This window comes from Eublepharis macularius, chromosome 3, assembly GCF_028583425.1.
Source record: "Eublepharis macularius isolate TG4126 chromosome 3, MPM_Emac_v1.0, whole genome shotgun sequence".
NCBI lineage: Eukaryota > Metazoa > Chordata > Lepidosauria > Squamata > Eublepharidae > Eublepharis > Eublepharis macularius.
In genome coordinates, this window is record NC_072792.1 from 98,475,533 (window position 1) to 98,489,735 (window position 14,203).

At 47.9% G+C, this 14,203-nt stretch overlaps 1 protein-coding gene across 1 annotated transcript in view; it reads right to left on the minus strand.

The window, feature by feature from the left end:
* Positions 1–31: 31 nt before the first annotated feature.
* IFNGR2 (interferon gamma receptor 2) overlaps positions 32–14,203 on the minus strand; it is a 30,020-nt gene continuing 15,848 nt past the window's right edge. Inside the window, exons 4-7 of the mRNA XM_054973166.1 lie at positions 6,129–6,295; positions 4,681–4,828; positions 2,750–2,904; positions 32–1,676 (exon numbers count right to left, since the gene is read on the minus strand). Coding sequence (XP_054829141.1) covers positions 1,506–1,676; positions 2,750–2,904; positions 4,681–4,828; positions 6,129–6,295 — 641 coding nt within the window. The 3' untranslated portion in view covers positions 32–1,505. The remainder of the gene's footprint in view (positions 1,677–2,749; positions 2,905–4,680; positions 4,829–6,128; positions 6,296–14,203) is intronic.

The following is a 14,203-nucleotide window of genomic DNA, read 5'->3' on the forward strand; positions in this document are numbered from 1 at the left end:
TTTTGTTTTTTTAAAAAGGAATATTTGTCAGTTTGATTGTCTTAATTTGTTTACAGTATATGAAATCACAATTGTTTTACAAAAGCTCATAACAATGTCTGTTTTCTTCTGATACATTCTGTGAAATGGTTCTGCTTAACAAAAAAATTCAGGTTAAAGCATTATTATTGCAGGACAAAGAATATTCTTAAGTCTTGATATATTTAAATAACAATTTTTCCCCAGAAAATTTGCTCAATATTTCTATATTACCTCCCCCCACATCTCTTGGTACTAGTGGTCTATTCACTTCTGTTGTATTACCAGTTCAGGTATAAACAATACTTAACACATTCAATCTGCTAGTTGGTCTAATATAGGAGATTTTGAAATACAATTTTAGGGTCTGTCTAGTAAAGAAATGTTAGCCCTTGTTTTCCTTCTTACTTGTTCAGTGATACTCAAGGCACTATACAGCCAGCTTAGAACTGAATGACTAATTACAAGGACACATGAATCAGCAGCAGATAGTCCCAAAATACAATGGTTTGCTTTATAAAATGCTTTTAGAAATTTCAGCTGACAGCAGAAATTATATAGTAAAAGCAAACCAAATCTTTTCAGAGAAGGCATTTCACCCTACTGTATACCTTTCAGACCTCACTACAACAGTGAAGAAAGAAATGAGGAGCAAAATACCCAGGGATTGTAGAGAAAAGTATAGGCACTGCCCAAAGAATATATGACTTGCCACATTTTAAATGATGGACAGTAGCACCTTACAATGAGCCCAAATGCGCACTGGCAGCCTGTGCAGTCGCCTTGAAACTGGAATATGATCTTCCTTGCATATTCTGGTTGGAAGTGTAGATACTGCAGTCTGCACTGTCTGAATCATCTGAGCAGCCACCCAACAAGGACAGTCCAAAGTAAAGTTCATTATGTGAGAGATTATCATTACGTGAATGGACACACAGAATCACAGTCAATAAAGAAAGGCCTCTCGTCTGCCTTTGGCTGGTAGGCTAACTGGCTCCTCTTCCACCTGGAGGTCAACAAGTAACTTATCAAACCTAATTAACCACTCTATCTTTTTAGGATTGCACTTAAAGTCAAAAAAAGGCTGACAAGGTTTTCTGTCTTCTCCAGATGCCTCAGTCCATGGGATGAGATTACTAGAACATGCTCTTCTGTGTATTTATATGCTACTGTACTAACTGCATTTGCAGAGTCTCACATTGTTTCAGTAGCTGAAATTTATACTAAAACTGAGTTCATCTTCATTTTAGTCTCTCAGTTGACAGACAATAATGTAAATAATCTTTAGGGAAAATACTCTTCTCCATCAGTGGAGGAAGGGACTCTCGTACCTCTAGTTTACAGTTCAACATACATGAAAGTATGTCAGTATGCCACAGTACAGATAGAGGCTGTTTCTAATGAAGCCACTGAAATAATATCCTCTGGAATTGAAAAGTAGGATTCATCATCACTGAACCAAAGAAAGATGAAGGTATTTTATCTTGTCATCTAAAATCATTTGTTTCTAGAAGCTGATCTTGATTATTGTCATCTATGTGGTTTGTCATAGTTGGGTTTTGTTCCACATGGGAGATAACTGACACAGAGTCCCAATGTTCTTCTCCTGTACAGTTCTTAAATTCTTCAGTCACAGTCATTTGAGAATTTTGTAAATCCTGAAAAAAACATTAGATTGTTACACCAATATGTAAAACAATTTCTAGTAAACCTGTATGTGGGTTAATATTGTAAACATTCTAAGGGCAAATCCCACAGATCTGTTTCATCAGCAGAAAAGTTTGTTGCATCAAAGGAAGGTGGCTTGCACCACAGGAAAATGCCAACATTAGTGGAACAGATCCATAAGATCTAACCCTTAAGTTATACAATAAAGGACCTATAAATGGAAAGCAAGTTCCACAAGTCATGGGGACTTTTCATCCAGTGTGGTGTAGGACTGGCTTCAATGAATGGAAATGGCAGAAGCAGTTTTTCACTTTAATTTCTGATTAAGCAGGCAGCTTCAGTTGTGCATCTATGGTTTTAGGATTCTCCCATCCGTGCCCAATGTTACACCCTCTTTATTTGATCATGGCTAGCATGATATAGTGGTTACAGTGTCACACAAGGACGTGAGAGCCAGGCTCAAATCCCCATTCTCCCATGGAAGCTTGTTGGGTGACCTTGGGCTGGTCACACTAAGCTGAATTTATCTCACAAAGGTTGTTTTGAGGAGGGAAAGGGAAAACGTAAGCCACTTTGAATCCCCACTGGAGGGAAAAGTGTAATATGAATAAAGTAAATAAATAAAAATGTGTGGACTTTCTGGTATCAGTTTAGCTGTTTATGTAATATCCTGTAATACACACCGTGATCTAGCCACAGTTCTAAGCAGATGATTCATTGATGCTGGATCCCTCTCCCTGCATCAGCAGAGGCAGCTTAGCCTTGAAAACCCTGCATACCTGGGCAGGAGGACAGCCTGGCTCTGGAGCTGGACAAGCTGCTGTCAATGCAGCGCTGGCCGGAGGGGTCATAACAGCCCCCCATTCTAGGAAGAGCATGTCACAACAACACCTACATGGTAGCCGAACCATGTGGTCTCGCAAGTGCCAGCAAGCTTGAAGTCTGCTGTAGAGAAAGGGATGGAGGAGTCAGCACACTGCATGACACCTCTGTGCCTACTATAATTATAGTTGCCTGTATCCATACATCTTGTCAATACGCAGCAGTCATAAACACCACATACCTCTTCATAATGCAATGGTATTCTAAGAGGAGGTCGCCAAAGAGATTTAAGTACATTTTGATACTTCTGTATAATCAGCAAGCAGAGAAATATTACAACAAGTACAACAAGCGCAAATATGAATGGCAGTGTGATCGATAAAATCTTTGACGTCTCTGAAAGAAAAAAGGAGATTGCTAAACACTTTTATAACACTAGACTCAAATATACAACAACCTCTTTAAGAGAGATTCAACAAAAAATTCTTTAGTTGTATGACAACACCGATGGAGCTTTCGTGAGCAAAGTTAAGTTTGGCTAGGAGAAATCTCATACAGGGACAGAAACAGAATAAAATCTCATGAAGGGGCTCCTGCCCCTCTGCTTTTGGCAAGAGGAGGGAGGCTGAGGGATGCACAGCTAAGCGAAGAGTCCAAAGGCACTGTCTGAGGGATAGCAAAGTAGGAAGCAGCAGGAGGGGGAAAAAACCACGGACAAGAGAGGAGAATACAAAGGACTGCATACTACTGGCAAGAGTAAATGTAAAAACTTGGAAGTCTTTGGAGGAAGGCAAGAAGCTAAGCAATGAAAGGAAAGTCAATATTTCAGTATCTAAGAAATATAGCAATAGATGATCATTATCATGCAGACACATTTTCAAAACTACTCTCATGCACCACAGTTTCAGACTTCCTGCAAACTAAGAAAGTAAAGCAACAACCTTTTTCTGCTTCCTTGTAGTCATGAAGCCTAGATTCTGCTGACTCAAACTACCTAAAACACGAAGTGCTATATATTCTGGTAGTGGCAGAAAAAAGGGAAGAGCTGGATGGGGGTTCATTTCCAGCCATATTTGATGACAGTAAAACAATCTAATGGTAATTCCTGCTAAAGATTTAAGTGAGGCAAAAAATGTTACACATTTTCTACATGAAAAGCATTTTGTGCAGGAGAAAATGATAAAATGCAAATACAGTGATGGACATCAAGTGCATGCACATCTATTTCACTGCTGTTCCTGAAAAGTAATAGCTGACTCCAAAAGCTGAGTTTGGTGTAATGGTTAGGAGTGCAAGACTCTAATGTGGAGAACCGGGTTTGATTCCCCATTCCTCCACTTGAAGCCAGCTGGGTGACCTTGGATCAGTCACAGCTTCTAGGAGCTCTCTCAGCCCCACCTACCTCACAGGGTGTTGTTGCTGTGGGGATAATAATGACATTGTAAACTGCTCTGAGTGGGTGTAAGTCATCCTGAAGGGTGGTATATAAATCGAATGTTGTTGTTATTCATGAGCACTATGCAGCAGTACAGATGTGCAATCACTAAAAATGGATTTCACACTTTCATACATGTATGAAATAAGTGCAGGAAATGTATAGCGTATGAAGGGTCCTGCAAAAACCACAGAGAGTTTAGGGCTTCCAGTAGCCTGAATGAAAGGCTTTGTTTTTGAAATTGCTTCTAGTTTTTCCTCACAGTCCAGTTCTATCTTTTTGCCTTGAACACAGTACCACACACTGATACCTAGTAAAATATTTTATACAGAAAATCTGCACATAAATAAATAGCTAAACCCTCTCCCAAACAGGAAAAATATATTAGAAACGTCGTTAAAATATGTTACATGCTGCATGCCAAATACAGAAACTTAAGGTTTTTTAAAAGGCATAGAATGTTTCACACCCACAACTATGCTTCTTGCTTTTTGGATTTTTATATGGATAGGTTCAGTCCTCAAGGCAACTGCTCAAGATGCCTCAAGGCAAACTGCTAGACGCAGTCCTCAAGGCAACTTTGCCACTTAAAAATACTCTTTAATATCTGGTTTGTTTATATACGTCAATTTAGCTTCAGGAAATGGGTTAAACTAGATTGCTTTAGCTATCAGTTCATTCCACAATGACTTAAAGATACAGTAATTAAAATCCTATTGTTTACTGAATAAACGTACCACTGAGAGAGGTTGTTTTGCAGTAAGTATCACTTAATTCTCCATGTAGATTATGTTCAGGAAGCATTGCTTGTATACGAAAACAATACTCTGTCATTTCCTTCAGATTCTTAAGTTTGCACTTTGTATCGCTGGTGTTCCTTGCCTCCTGTGTAAACAGAGGAAAGAGAAATAAGGTGCCAGTAGTTTTAGCCAAATTCAATTCAGTTGTTATATTCTAGTACACAAAATGAACTTTACAGGTTAGCTCTGAAATAGATCATGAAGTAATATATAAGTCTACACTGGCAGTCCACAAGCCATTTAACCTAAATAGCTGTGCTCTACTGATTTTTAGTTTTGCTCTGATTAGCTTTGCTCTACAGGATTTCCCCCCAAATTTCTTGTTACTTGTACGAATTTACATTCCAATACTTATCAATAATGATCTCTCCCTTGTCCCAGGTATAACACCTCTGCAAAAAAGGCCTTATGTCATCATTTATGATGCCGTATCATTGACGTCCCTGCACTAAGTGCTTGCACTTCAGAGGTATTCCTTAAGAAAAAGTGGTGCTTAAAGCTATCTCACATAAACCAGTGCCCTGTATCTTGCCCCTACCTTGGCAAGTCAGGCCCTTCTTCAACCTCAGCAGCATGGCCATTTCTTTCACTTAAAAATGCCTTGTAAATAGAAAGAAAAATGCTTCTTTGAGAGTATTTGTCTATGTGACTATGCCAGTCGTTGGCCAAAAACATCAGTAAAACAGTACACTAGTTATACTTCACTGAACAGATCCATACCAATCCACAAAGTGTTTGGAGCCTTACCAACAAATGTTGGCTCCTTCAATGTATAATTAGGTTAAACTTCTGACTATAGATTGAAGAATGTGGAGACTGGGTTCTGTACAAGGTACTGAAATGCATCTTAGTATGACGATCTGCTTGTATAAAAATCAATTTTTAACTCTTCAGTGAAATTAGGGCTTTTTATTTATACCCCACATTTCTCCCCAATAAGAACCCAAAATGGTTCTCAACATTCTCCTCCGTTTTGTTCTCACAAAAAAACCTGTCAGGTAAATTAGACGGTGTGATTAGACCCAGGTCACTCAGAAAACTCTCATGGCAAAATGAGGGTTTGAAGCTGGGTCTCCCAGATTCTAGTCTGATACTCTTAACCACTACACAAAAGTGCCTCCTTTTAAAAAGTTTTTTCTAATACGAAGACTAAAAAAAATGGAAGGCTTGCAGAAAATAGCCACTTTAACAGCAAGAAAAAAGAAGAAAATGTTAAGTGCAATTCAGTGCTTCCCAAAGTCAATAGCATTTTCTGAAATTCTGCCTATTTTTAAAATAGCCAAAGTATTTACACTATTTGATATATACACACATTCTAAAGGAAAATGAATAGCTTTGAAAAGAATGTTTCACCATTTAAACTTCACCCAGAAGTTTTTAATTACCATCTTGTCAGATGAAGGTGGGTCCTTATATGTTGACTTCTCCCAGTAAAATATATTATATTTTAAAGGAAAGAAACTTGAATTACTGTCAAAGGGAGCCTTATAGCTAATAACAAGAGAGTTAGATCCTGTGGTCACATCTATTTCTCTTGGAGGACCTAAAATAGCTGAAATGGAAAAAGACAAAACAGTTAAGCACAGCCTCAGTCAACAGATCTGTGTAGCACCTCTAGTGATCAAAATGTCCACACAACAGGAACAGACATGTGCAAACATAGTGGAGGGAGGGGGCTGAGTTCAGACAACATTTTAGATTGGTTGGGCCTGGCATGTGGGGTCCCTTATTTTATTTCAATGGAAGCACCTGATCTGAATCCACACTTGCAACCTAAAAGGGTGCCTGATATTACGGTAGTGGTGCCAGCCAGCAGCATCATGAGGAGGAGGAAATGGAAGTGGTGATGGAGGAAAGAAGGTGCCCCAGGCAGTGAGCAAGGGGTGGGGAAATAAGGTAGAAAGCAGAGGGAAAATGAACAGTGATGGGAAAGCGAGTTCAGAGGGTGAAATAGAGGCAAAGGGAGCAAGGAACAGGCATGGACTATTGGAATCAGGGAATGGGGGTGGGGAGAAGATGGAGGAAGTGAAGCAAGCAACAAGGAGGCAAGTGTGGGGGGACAGAGTCAGTAGGAGGAGAGATGGGATTTCAACTCCCCAGTGAGTCCTCATAGATCTCTGCTTGTTTTCTGCTCATTTTGATCAGATGCAATCCAAAGGCCCACATGCATTCTTTCTAACAAGCACACGAGAATTGGGGTGTGTGTGTGGGGGGGGGGTCCTCATACATGAGATGTGTGATATGAATTAAGACATGTGGGCAGACGTGAACTCTGGCAGTGGGACCAAGAGGGTGCCCCACAAACACTTTTGCTCACGAAAAGAGTTTGGAATTGAAGGCAGAAGATCCTGTTCCTGCAGCACTCCACAGTAGAGGTGGGCACGAACTGCAATACGGAAAAAAAAATGCATGAACTGGGTCGATTTGTGGTTCATCAAAATGTGGTTTGTGGGGCTGCATTTTCCATGAACCCCACGACTTTTTAGGCCCGGTTTGTTAGGTTCGTGAGCGGTTCATGACTCAGGCTGGCTTCGCTCAATTGATTTCCTAGGCAACATAGGCCCAGAATGTCTGCAGACCTTTTGTTGCCGTGGAAACCCCAATCTTAGCCCACCTAACCTTGATAGGCAGGTCTCTTTTCAACCGTGGAGCTCCCATTCTGTTACATGGGAGCCAAGAAGCAGGGAGGAGACAGGCCTTCTGTGGCCATGGGAACTGCCAACCAGAAAGCTCCTGTTCTGCTCTATGAGAGCGTTTCTTATATAAGGCACAGGTTTCTGCCTCCTGCTTTCAGTTTCAGCAGAAAGTGGGAGAGTGAGGACTGTTGCTGGCATTGGAGGGAGAGGGAGAGTGGATTAGTGGAAGTGAGCTTGGCTGCTGCTGGCTGGTTGAAAAGAGAGACTGAAAAGCTCTTCTGCTTCAGTCTTGGCACTACTGGGAAGGGTGCCTTCTTTCCTTCACCCCACCCCAGTCCCAGGGCCACTGCCTGGCTGAGGGCTGGAGCCTAGCTTGACTGAGGCCTACCCTTTTTTCCCTGGGATTTTCTTTGTTTCTCCTTTTTCCTTCTGGGCTAAATTATTATCTTTGTGCACCTGTCCTGCCATCTCAGATCAGGTGCCTGTGTGTGTGGTGGGGTAGGGCTCAACCCCACCCCTCCGTCTCAGGGTCACCATCTGGCTCTGGGGCCAAGCTAAGCGGACACCTTGGCTGAGGGCCCACACTCACTCTTCTTTTGTTTCCTAGTTTTTCTTATTTTTCAGCACTATAAGGCTTAGAGTGGGGGCCAAGGGTGGTAGTGGGGGGAAGTGCAAAAGTTGTCCCGGTTGCCCATCGACCAGCAGTACAGTGGGGGAAGTCTTGGTGGCACCAGAGACTCCTACTGCAGAAGATCCTCCTGCGGGGACTGTGGAGGAGGCAGAAGATGTCTTACTGCTGGGGGAAGAGGATCTCCTAAAACTGTTTGAGGAGGAGGATTGATTTCAGGAGGAATGGTGGGTGTTTACCTCCAGCCCTCCCACATCCTAACTCTTGGGGCTGTTCCTGCCCACAGTCCACCCCTCACTCCGTCTTCCCGGCCCAGCTGCACACCGTGGCTGGTAATCCTAAATTCTCCTTGTGACCCACCTCCCAGTCCCCATTTCAATCTCTCCATCTGGCAGCACTTTTGGACAGTGCCCAACAACCTGTGTGGCATGGTGCCGCTCCTGGGATGGCCTGGTGCATAGGGGCTGCAACCCTAAGCACTTGACATCCACAGCCCTATGCAAGCACCTGCAGAGGCACCACTTGAGCCTGCTGCCTCCGGCCTCGCCCCGCAAAACATCTGGCGGAGGGAGAAAGAGGGCGGCTTCAAGTTCAGCTCAGGGAGAAGTGGGAGGGGAAGGGGAGTCCACCCAGAGCAAGAAGCCTTGCCCTGAGGGTGCTGCAGGTGGGAGCGGAACGCCCAGGCAGGCCACCCTTGCGGAGACTTTCCCTCGGGGTCAGGGACAGCACCCTTGAAAAGAGTGAGGTTGAGGGCTCAGGAGGTGGGTGGTTGCGTAGTGGCAGAGACGATTGCCCTGGAAGGACTCCCTTTGTCCATTGTGGAGGGAGTGGGCTTTCGCAGGCTGCTGCACCATTTCATCCCGTGGTTCACGATGCCCTCACAGCACACCATGGGCCGGCGCTCTCTACCAGTGTGTTCGGGATATGGTCTTTAAGGAGCTGTTGGGTGCCAGATGCTGGACCGTCCACTTCACAGCAGATATGTGGAGCGACTGTCATCATGGCTACCTCGGCCTCACCGCCCACTGGTGGCAAATGGAGGACCTCCGCTGCCCCAGGCAAAGACCAGGGCCTCCGAACAAGGTGCCACCCTTGGGTCCAGGCTACAGGATGGTTCTCCAGACATGGGGGATGGACAACATTCACACGGGGAGGAACATTGCTGCCATGGTCAGGGCGGGTCTGAGGGAGTGGGCGCCGGGGGGTGTTGAGTGTGGCTTCATGGTCACCGATGCGGGAAGCAACATGCTGGCAGCCCTGAAAGAGGCTTCCCTTCTGGGCCTTGTCTGCTTGGTGCATAAGCCGCACCTAGTCATGAGGGATGCTCTCGAGCTAGGTAGCAAGCCGAGGGATGCCTGGGATGAGGGAACATTGTCCATGAGCCAATTGTTGGACACCTACTGGCATGTGGCTGCCCACTTCTCCCACAGCGTGAACTCTTTGCGCAAACTTCTCGAGGCCAGGGAAGGGGGGTGATCCCAAACACTACCTGTATCAGGACATGGCCACCCGCTAGAACTCCACCTTTGACATAATAAGTCGTCTGGTGGAGCAAAAAAACCCGGTACAGGACATAATGTCATCGGCGGCCATTTTGCAGAAGGGAGAGGAGCTGGAGGAGGAGGTGAACAAGCCAGCCCATGAGAGTTCTCCCAAAACAGGCCCCCTCGAAATGTGGTCCTTGTTGGTGGGCTGAGCGGTTGGCAGCAGCAGGGTGGGTGGGTCTGTCACGGCAGAGGACTTGGAGGGGGCCATGGTGCGGGAGAACCTTGCCGAGCCTTCCGAGCCCCCCACCCTCGAACCGCCTGGAGTACTGGGCATGGAAATCTGCCATCTGGCCAGACCTCTCCATCATAGCCACTAACATCCTCTCCTGCCTTCCCACCAGTTTCCAGAGCAAGTGGGTGTTTTCCCACCTGGGAGACCTCCTCCGTCCCTGCCGCGCACATCTGCTCCTGGACCTGATAGACATGTTGTCTTTCATTAAGGTCAACCTCCACCTGCTCGGCTATCCCTCCCTGGACCTGGACTTATCTGGGCTCTGAGCCACCCCAGTCTATCGGGGTCTTCAGTTCCAAGGCCAAGCTCCTCTGCTGCAGCTCAAAGTCTCACAGCCAACATCTGGTTCTGGGGCCAAACTAACTGGGTACCTCGGCTGAGGGCTCACCATTTGTATGTAGCGGGGTAGGGCTCTAATCCCCCTGGTCTCAGGGCCACTGCTAGGCTTTGGGGCCAAGCAAAATGGACACCTCGGCCGAGAACTCACCATCTGTGTGTGGCGGGGTAGGGCTCTACCCCTCCTGTCTTAGGGCCACTGTCCTGCCTGCTCAGGTCAGGTCCCTCTGTGTGTGGTGGGGAAGGGCTCTACACCCCGTCTCAGGGCCACTGTCTGGCTTTGGAGCCAAGCTAAGCGGGCACCTCGGCTGAGGGCTCACTTTCTTCTTTCTTTTTGAATGTATTATTTTTTCTCTTTTTCTTTTGCGCACCTGTCCTGCCTGCTCGAGACAGGTCTGTGTGTGGCGGGATAGGGCTCTACTCTCCCCACCTCAGGGCCACCGTCTGGCTCTGGGGCAAAGCTAAGCTGGCACCTTGGCTGAGGGCTCACCTTTCTTTTTGGGTTTATTATTCTTCTCTTTTTGTTTTATGAACCTGGCCTGCCTGCTCGGGTCACGTGCCTCTGTATGTGGTGGGATAGGGCTCTACCCCCCCCCCCAAATCTCAGGGCCACTGCTAGGCTCTGGAGCCAAGCTAATTGGGCACCTCGGCCTAGGGTTCACCTTCTTCTTTCTTTGATCTGATTACTATCTCTTTATTTTGTGCACCTGTCCTGCCTGCCCAAGTCAGGTCTCTGTGCATGGAGGGGTAGTGCTCGAGGGATCTCACAAGGAATGGTGGGGGTTTGGAGAAACCTTCAATCCCTCCCCCACATCCTAAACTCTTGGGGCTGTCCCTGCCCGCAGTCCACCTGGCCCAGCTCCACACCGTGGCTGGAAAATCCTTAGTTCTCCTCGTGATCTAGCTCCCGGTTCCCAGTTTCAATCTCTCATTCTGGCAGCACTTTCAGACCATTCCCAATGACCCCTGTGTGACATGGTGCTGTTCCTGCGATGGCCTGGTGCGTAGCGCCAGTTTGATGTAGCCAGTTTGCCAGTTTGGTGTAGTGGTTTGGTGAGAAAGCCAGTTTGGTGTAGTGGTTAAGAGTGTAGGACTCTAATCTGGAGAGCCGGGTTTGATTCCCTACTCCTCCATTTGAAGCCAGCTGGGTGACCTTGGGTCAGTCACAGCTCTCTGGAGCTCTCTCAGCCCCACCCACCTCACAGGGTGTTTTGTTGTGGGGATAATAATGAGATACTTTGTAAACTGCTCTGAGTGGACATTAAGTTGTCCTGAAGGGCAGTATATAAATTGAATGTTGTTGTTATTGTTATTATTATTAGGGGGAGGTGATACTATCTCTTTATTTTGCGCAACAGTCCTGCCTGCTCAGGTCGGGTGTCTGTGTGTGGTGAGTTAGGGCTCCCACGCAACAGGGATTGATGTCTCTGTCCCTTCTGGGTGCAACTTGCCCCTATCTATGGGACTTGGTCTCTCCCCTGCCCCGATGGGGGGAAGGGGTTCCGCCCTTGCCGCCACGGCCGGAAGGTGGGTTATGTCAGCTGCCACGTCTTCTGGTGCGGGGGGGGGAATCATTTCTGTGTCTGTGTTCTCCTGCCCCCTGACAGAGGCATCCCTTGAGGGCCCTGTTTGCCTGCTGCCAATAAGCTGCACCTGCTCATGATGGGATGCACACCATGAAGGCCAGTGGGTCTTGCCCCACAAGGAGCGGGAGGCATCCTTCTCATCCACATGGCCGGCAGGTGAGTGATGTCTGTGTCCACTACTGCTCAGCACAAGGAATGGTGTTACACATGTCGCTGTGCAGGACCGTGGGAGGATCTCCTATCATGGTACTTGGTGTATCCCTTAACCACCGATTGGGGAAGGAGTTTCATCCTTGCCGCCACGGCTGGCAGGTGGGTGATGTCTGTGGCCGCCGCATCCTATCCTATCTGCTGTGGGCTCAAAGTCTCAGGGCCACCACTGGCCTCTGGGGCCAAGCTAAGTGGGCACCTCAAAGGAGGGCGTACGCTCTTGTTCTTTCTTATTAAGTTACTCCTCCTCTTTTTATTTGAGTTACTCTTACTCCTCTTTTTATTTTGTGCACCTGTCCTGCCTGGCCAGGTCAGGTGTTTGTGTGTGGTAGGGTAGGGCGCTCCCCCCACCCCCTGTCTCAGGGCCACCGCTGGCCTCGGGGGCCAAGCTAAGTGGGCACCTCGCCCGAGGGCCCACAGGACCAACTTTTGTTTCCTGTTCTCATTACTCTTGTTTTGTGCCCCTCTCTCGCCTGGGAAGGGGAAGGCTTCCCTCAGAGCCACCATTTTCATGATGTTTTCTTCTGGGTCTTGCAGCAGCTTCTAGCCATCTGTGGAAGGTGATGATGGAAGGCTTCTATCAAGGCTTCCCCATTGGTGAGGCAGGTTATGCCCTTCCCTTAGCCTCTGCTCCTCCCCAGAGGGGAAAGTGTTCACTCCCCCACCCCGCTGCTTTCCCATCGGTAGGGCCAGCCATCTCCCCCCCCCGCGGCAAGGGGATTTCCAATTGGTTGACAAAGGCATCCATGACTGCCACCAGTGTCTGGCAAATGGGTTTTGCTGCTGAACATAACACTTTGCGAGGTAACCCCCCACGGTCCTCAAGAGTGGGACTTATAACAGGCTCGTTTCAAGGAGGGGGAGGCCTCCGTCATTGCTGCCACGGCCGGACCATGCGTTTTGTTGGCGGCTGCATCCCTCACAGGCTCCATGCGTGGGACTAGGTCTGTCACTCACTCCCCCCCCCGGGGTGTTTCAGCAGTTGCACTTGCTCTGGCAAGAGAAAAGGCCGCTAACCCACCACCCAGACACCTTCCCAAGTGGGACAGGTGCTGCAAGAAAGACGACTTAAGAGACAAAATAAAAAGGAGTACTGAGCGCCTTCAGCCAAGGAACACATTAAGCTAGGCCAAAGAGTCTAGCAGTGGGCATGGGACCCATGGGTTATGTTGGTGGCAGCTGCTCCTCAGCATGAGGGATGGTTTGCACATGAAGCTGTACAGGATGGTGGGAGGGCCCCCTATCTGTGGGACTTAAAATGGCCCTCCCCCACCGCCATGGCCAGCCCATAGGTTCTGCTGCTGCACGCAACATTTAGGACCCCCCCCCCCCACATCCTGATGCTGAATCCTGTCCCTCCTGGTTTGTCGGGGAGGGCATCCATCACTGCTGCCATGGCCGAACCATGGGTTTTGTCGGAGGCCACATCTTCTAGGGCGGTGGGCAGCCCAATGCTGTTTTGATCACGTTCAGTGTTGTTGTACTGGTCACTCTTGCCACCCGCCACAGCAGGACCATGGCCACTCCCCCCAGAGTGTTTCAGCAGCTGCTCTTGTTCTGGCCACAGAAGAGTCCGCCATGGCAAGACCATGGTTTATGGGGGAGGCATCCGTCGATCCATCCTTCCGTCTCTTCCATGCAAGTCCTGGGGTGAGGGAGACAGCCCCCCCTGGGCATTTAGAATAGCCTCCTCAAAGGGGGAGGCATCCATTGATCCGTCCCTTCACTTCCCCGGAAGGTGGGTTCAGTAGGTTCCTGTTCCTGCCACCACTTCTGGGAGGTGGGTTCTGGTCCCTTTTGGTCCCTCCCTGGCAGGGGGTGTGAGTGTAGTTCTGCTTTGCTGCCCTGCAGTCTCCATGTGGAGGAAAAGGGAACTGTCTGTTCCCCTCCCTGACCCAAGGCAGGGGCCCTATCAGTGCCGCCATGTCCGGAAGGTGGGTTTTGGTGGTCCCTATTAATCTCTGTGTGGGGCCCTTATTTTGTGAACCTGTCTGGCCTGGCCCTGGGTCCGTCATTCACTCTCCGCACCTGGGGGAAGGGGTTGCATCAGTGTCACCTGCCCTCCACGGCAGGGCCATGGGTTGTCGGTGGCCGCATCTTTCACGGCTCCCATGCGTGAGAAGCCGACGATCCCCTGGCATTAGACATGATCCTCCACTCACTCCTGCGGCTCGCCACGGCCGGACCATCAGTTTTGTCGGCGGCTGCATCCTTCATGGCCCCCATGAATGAGAAGCCAACAATCCCCCAGCGTGGGATATGGTCCTCCACTCACTCCTGCTGCT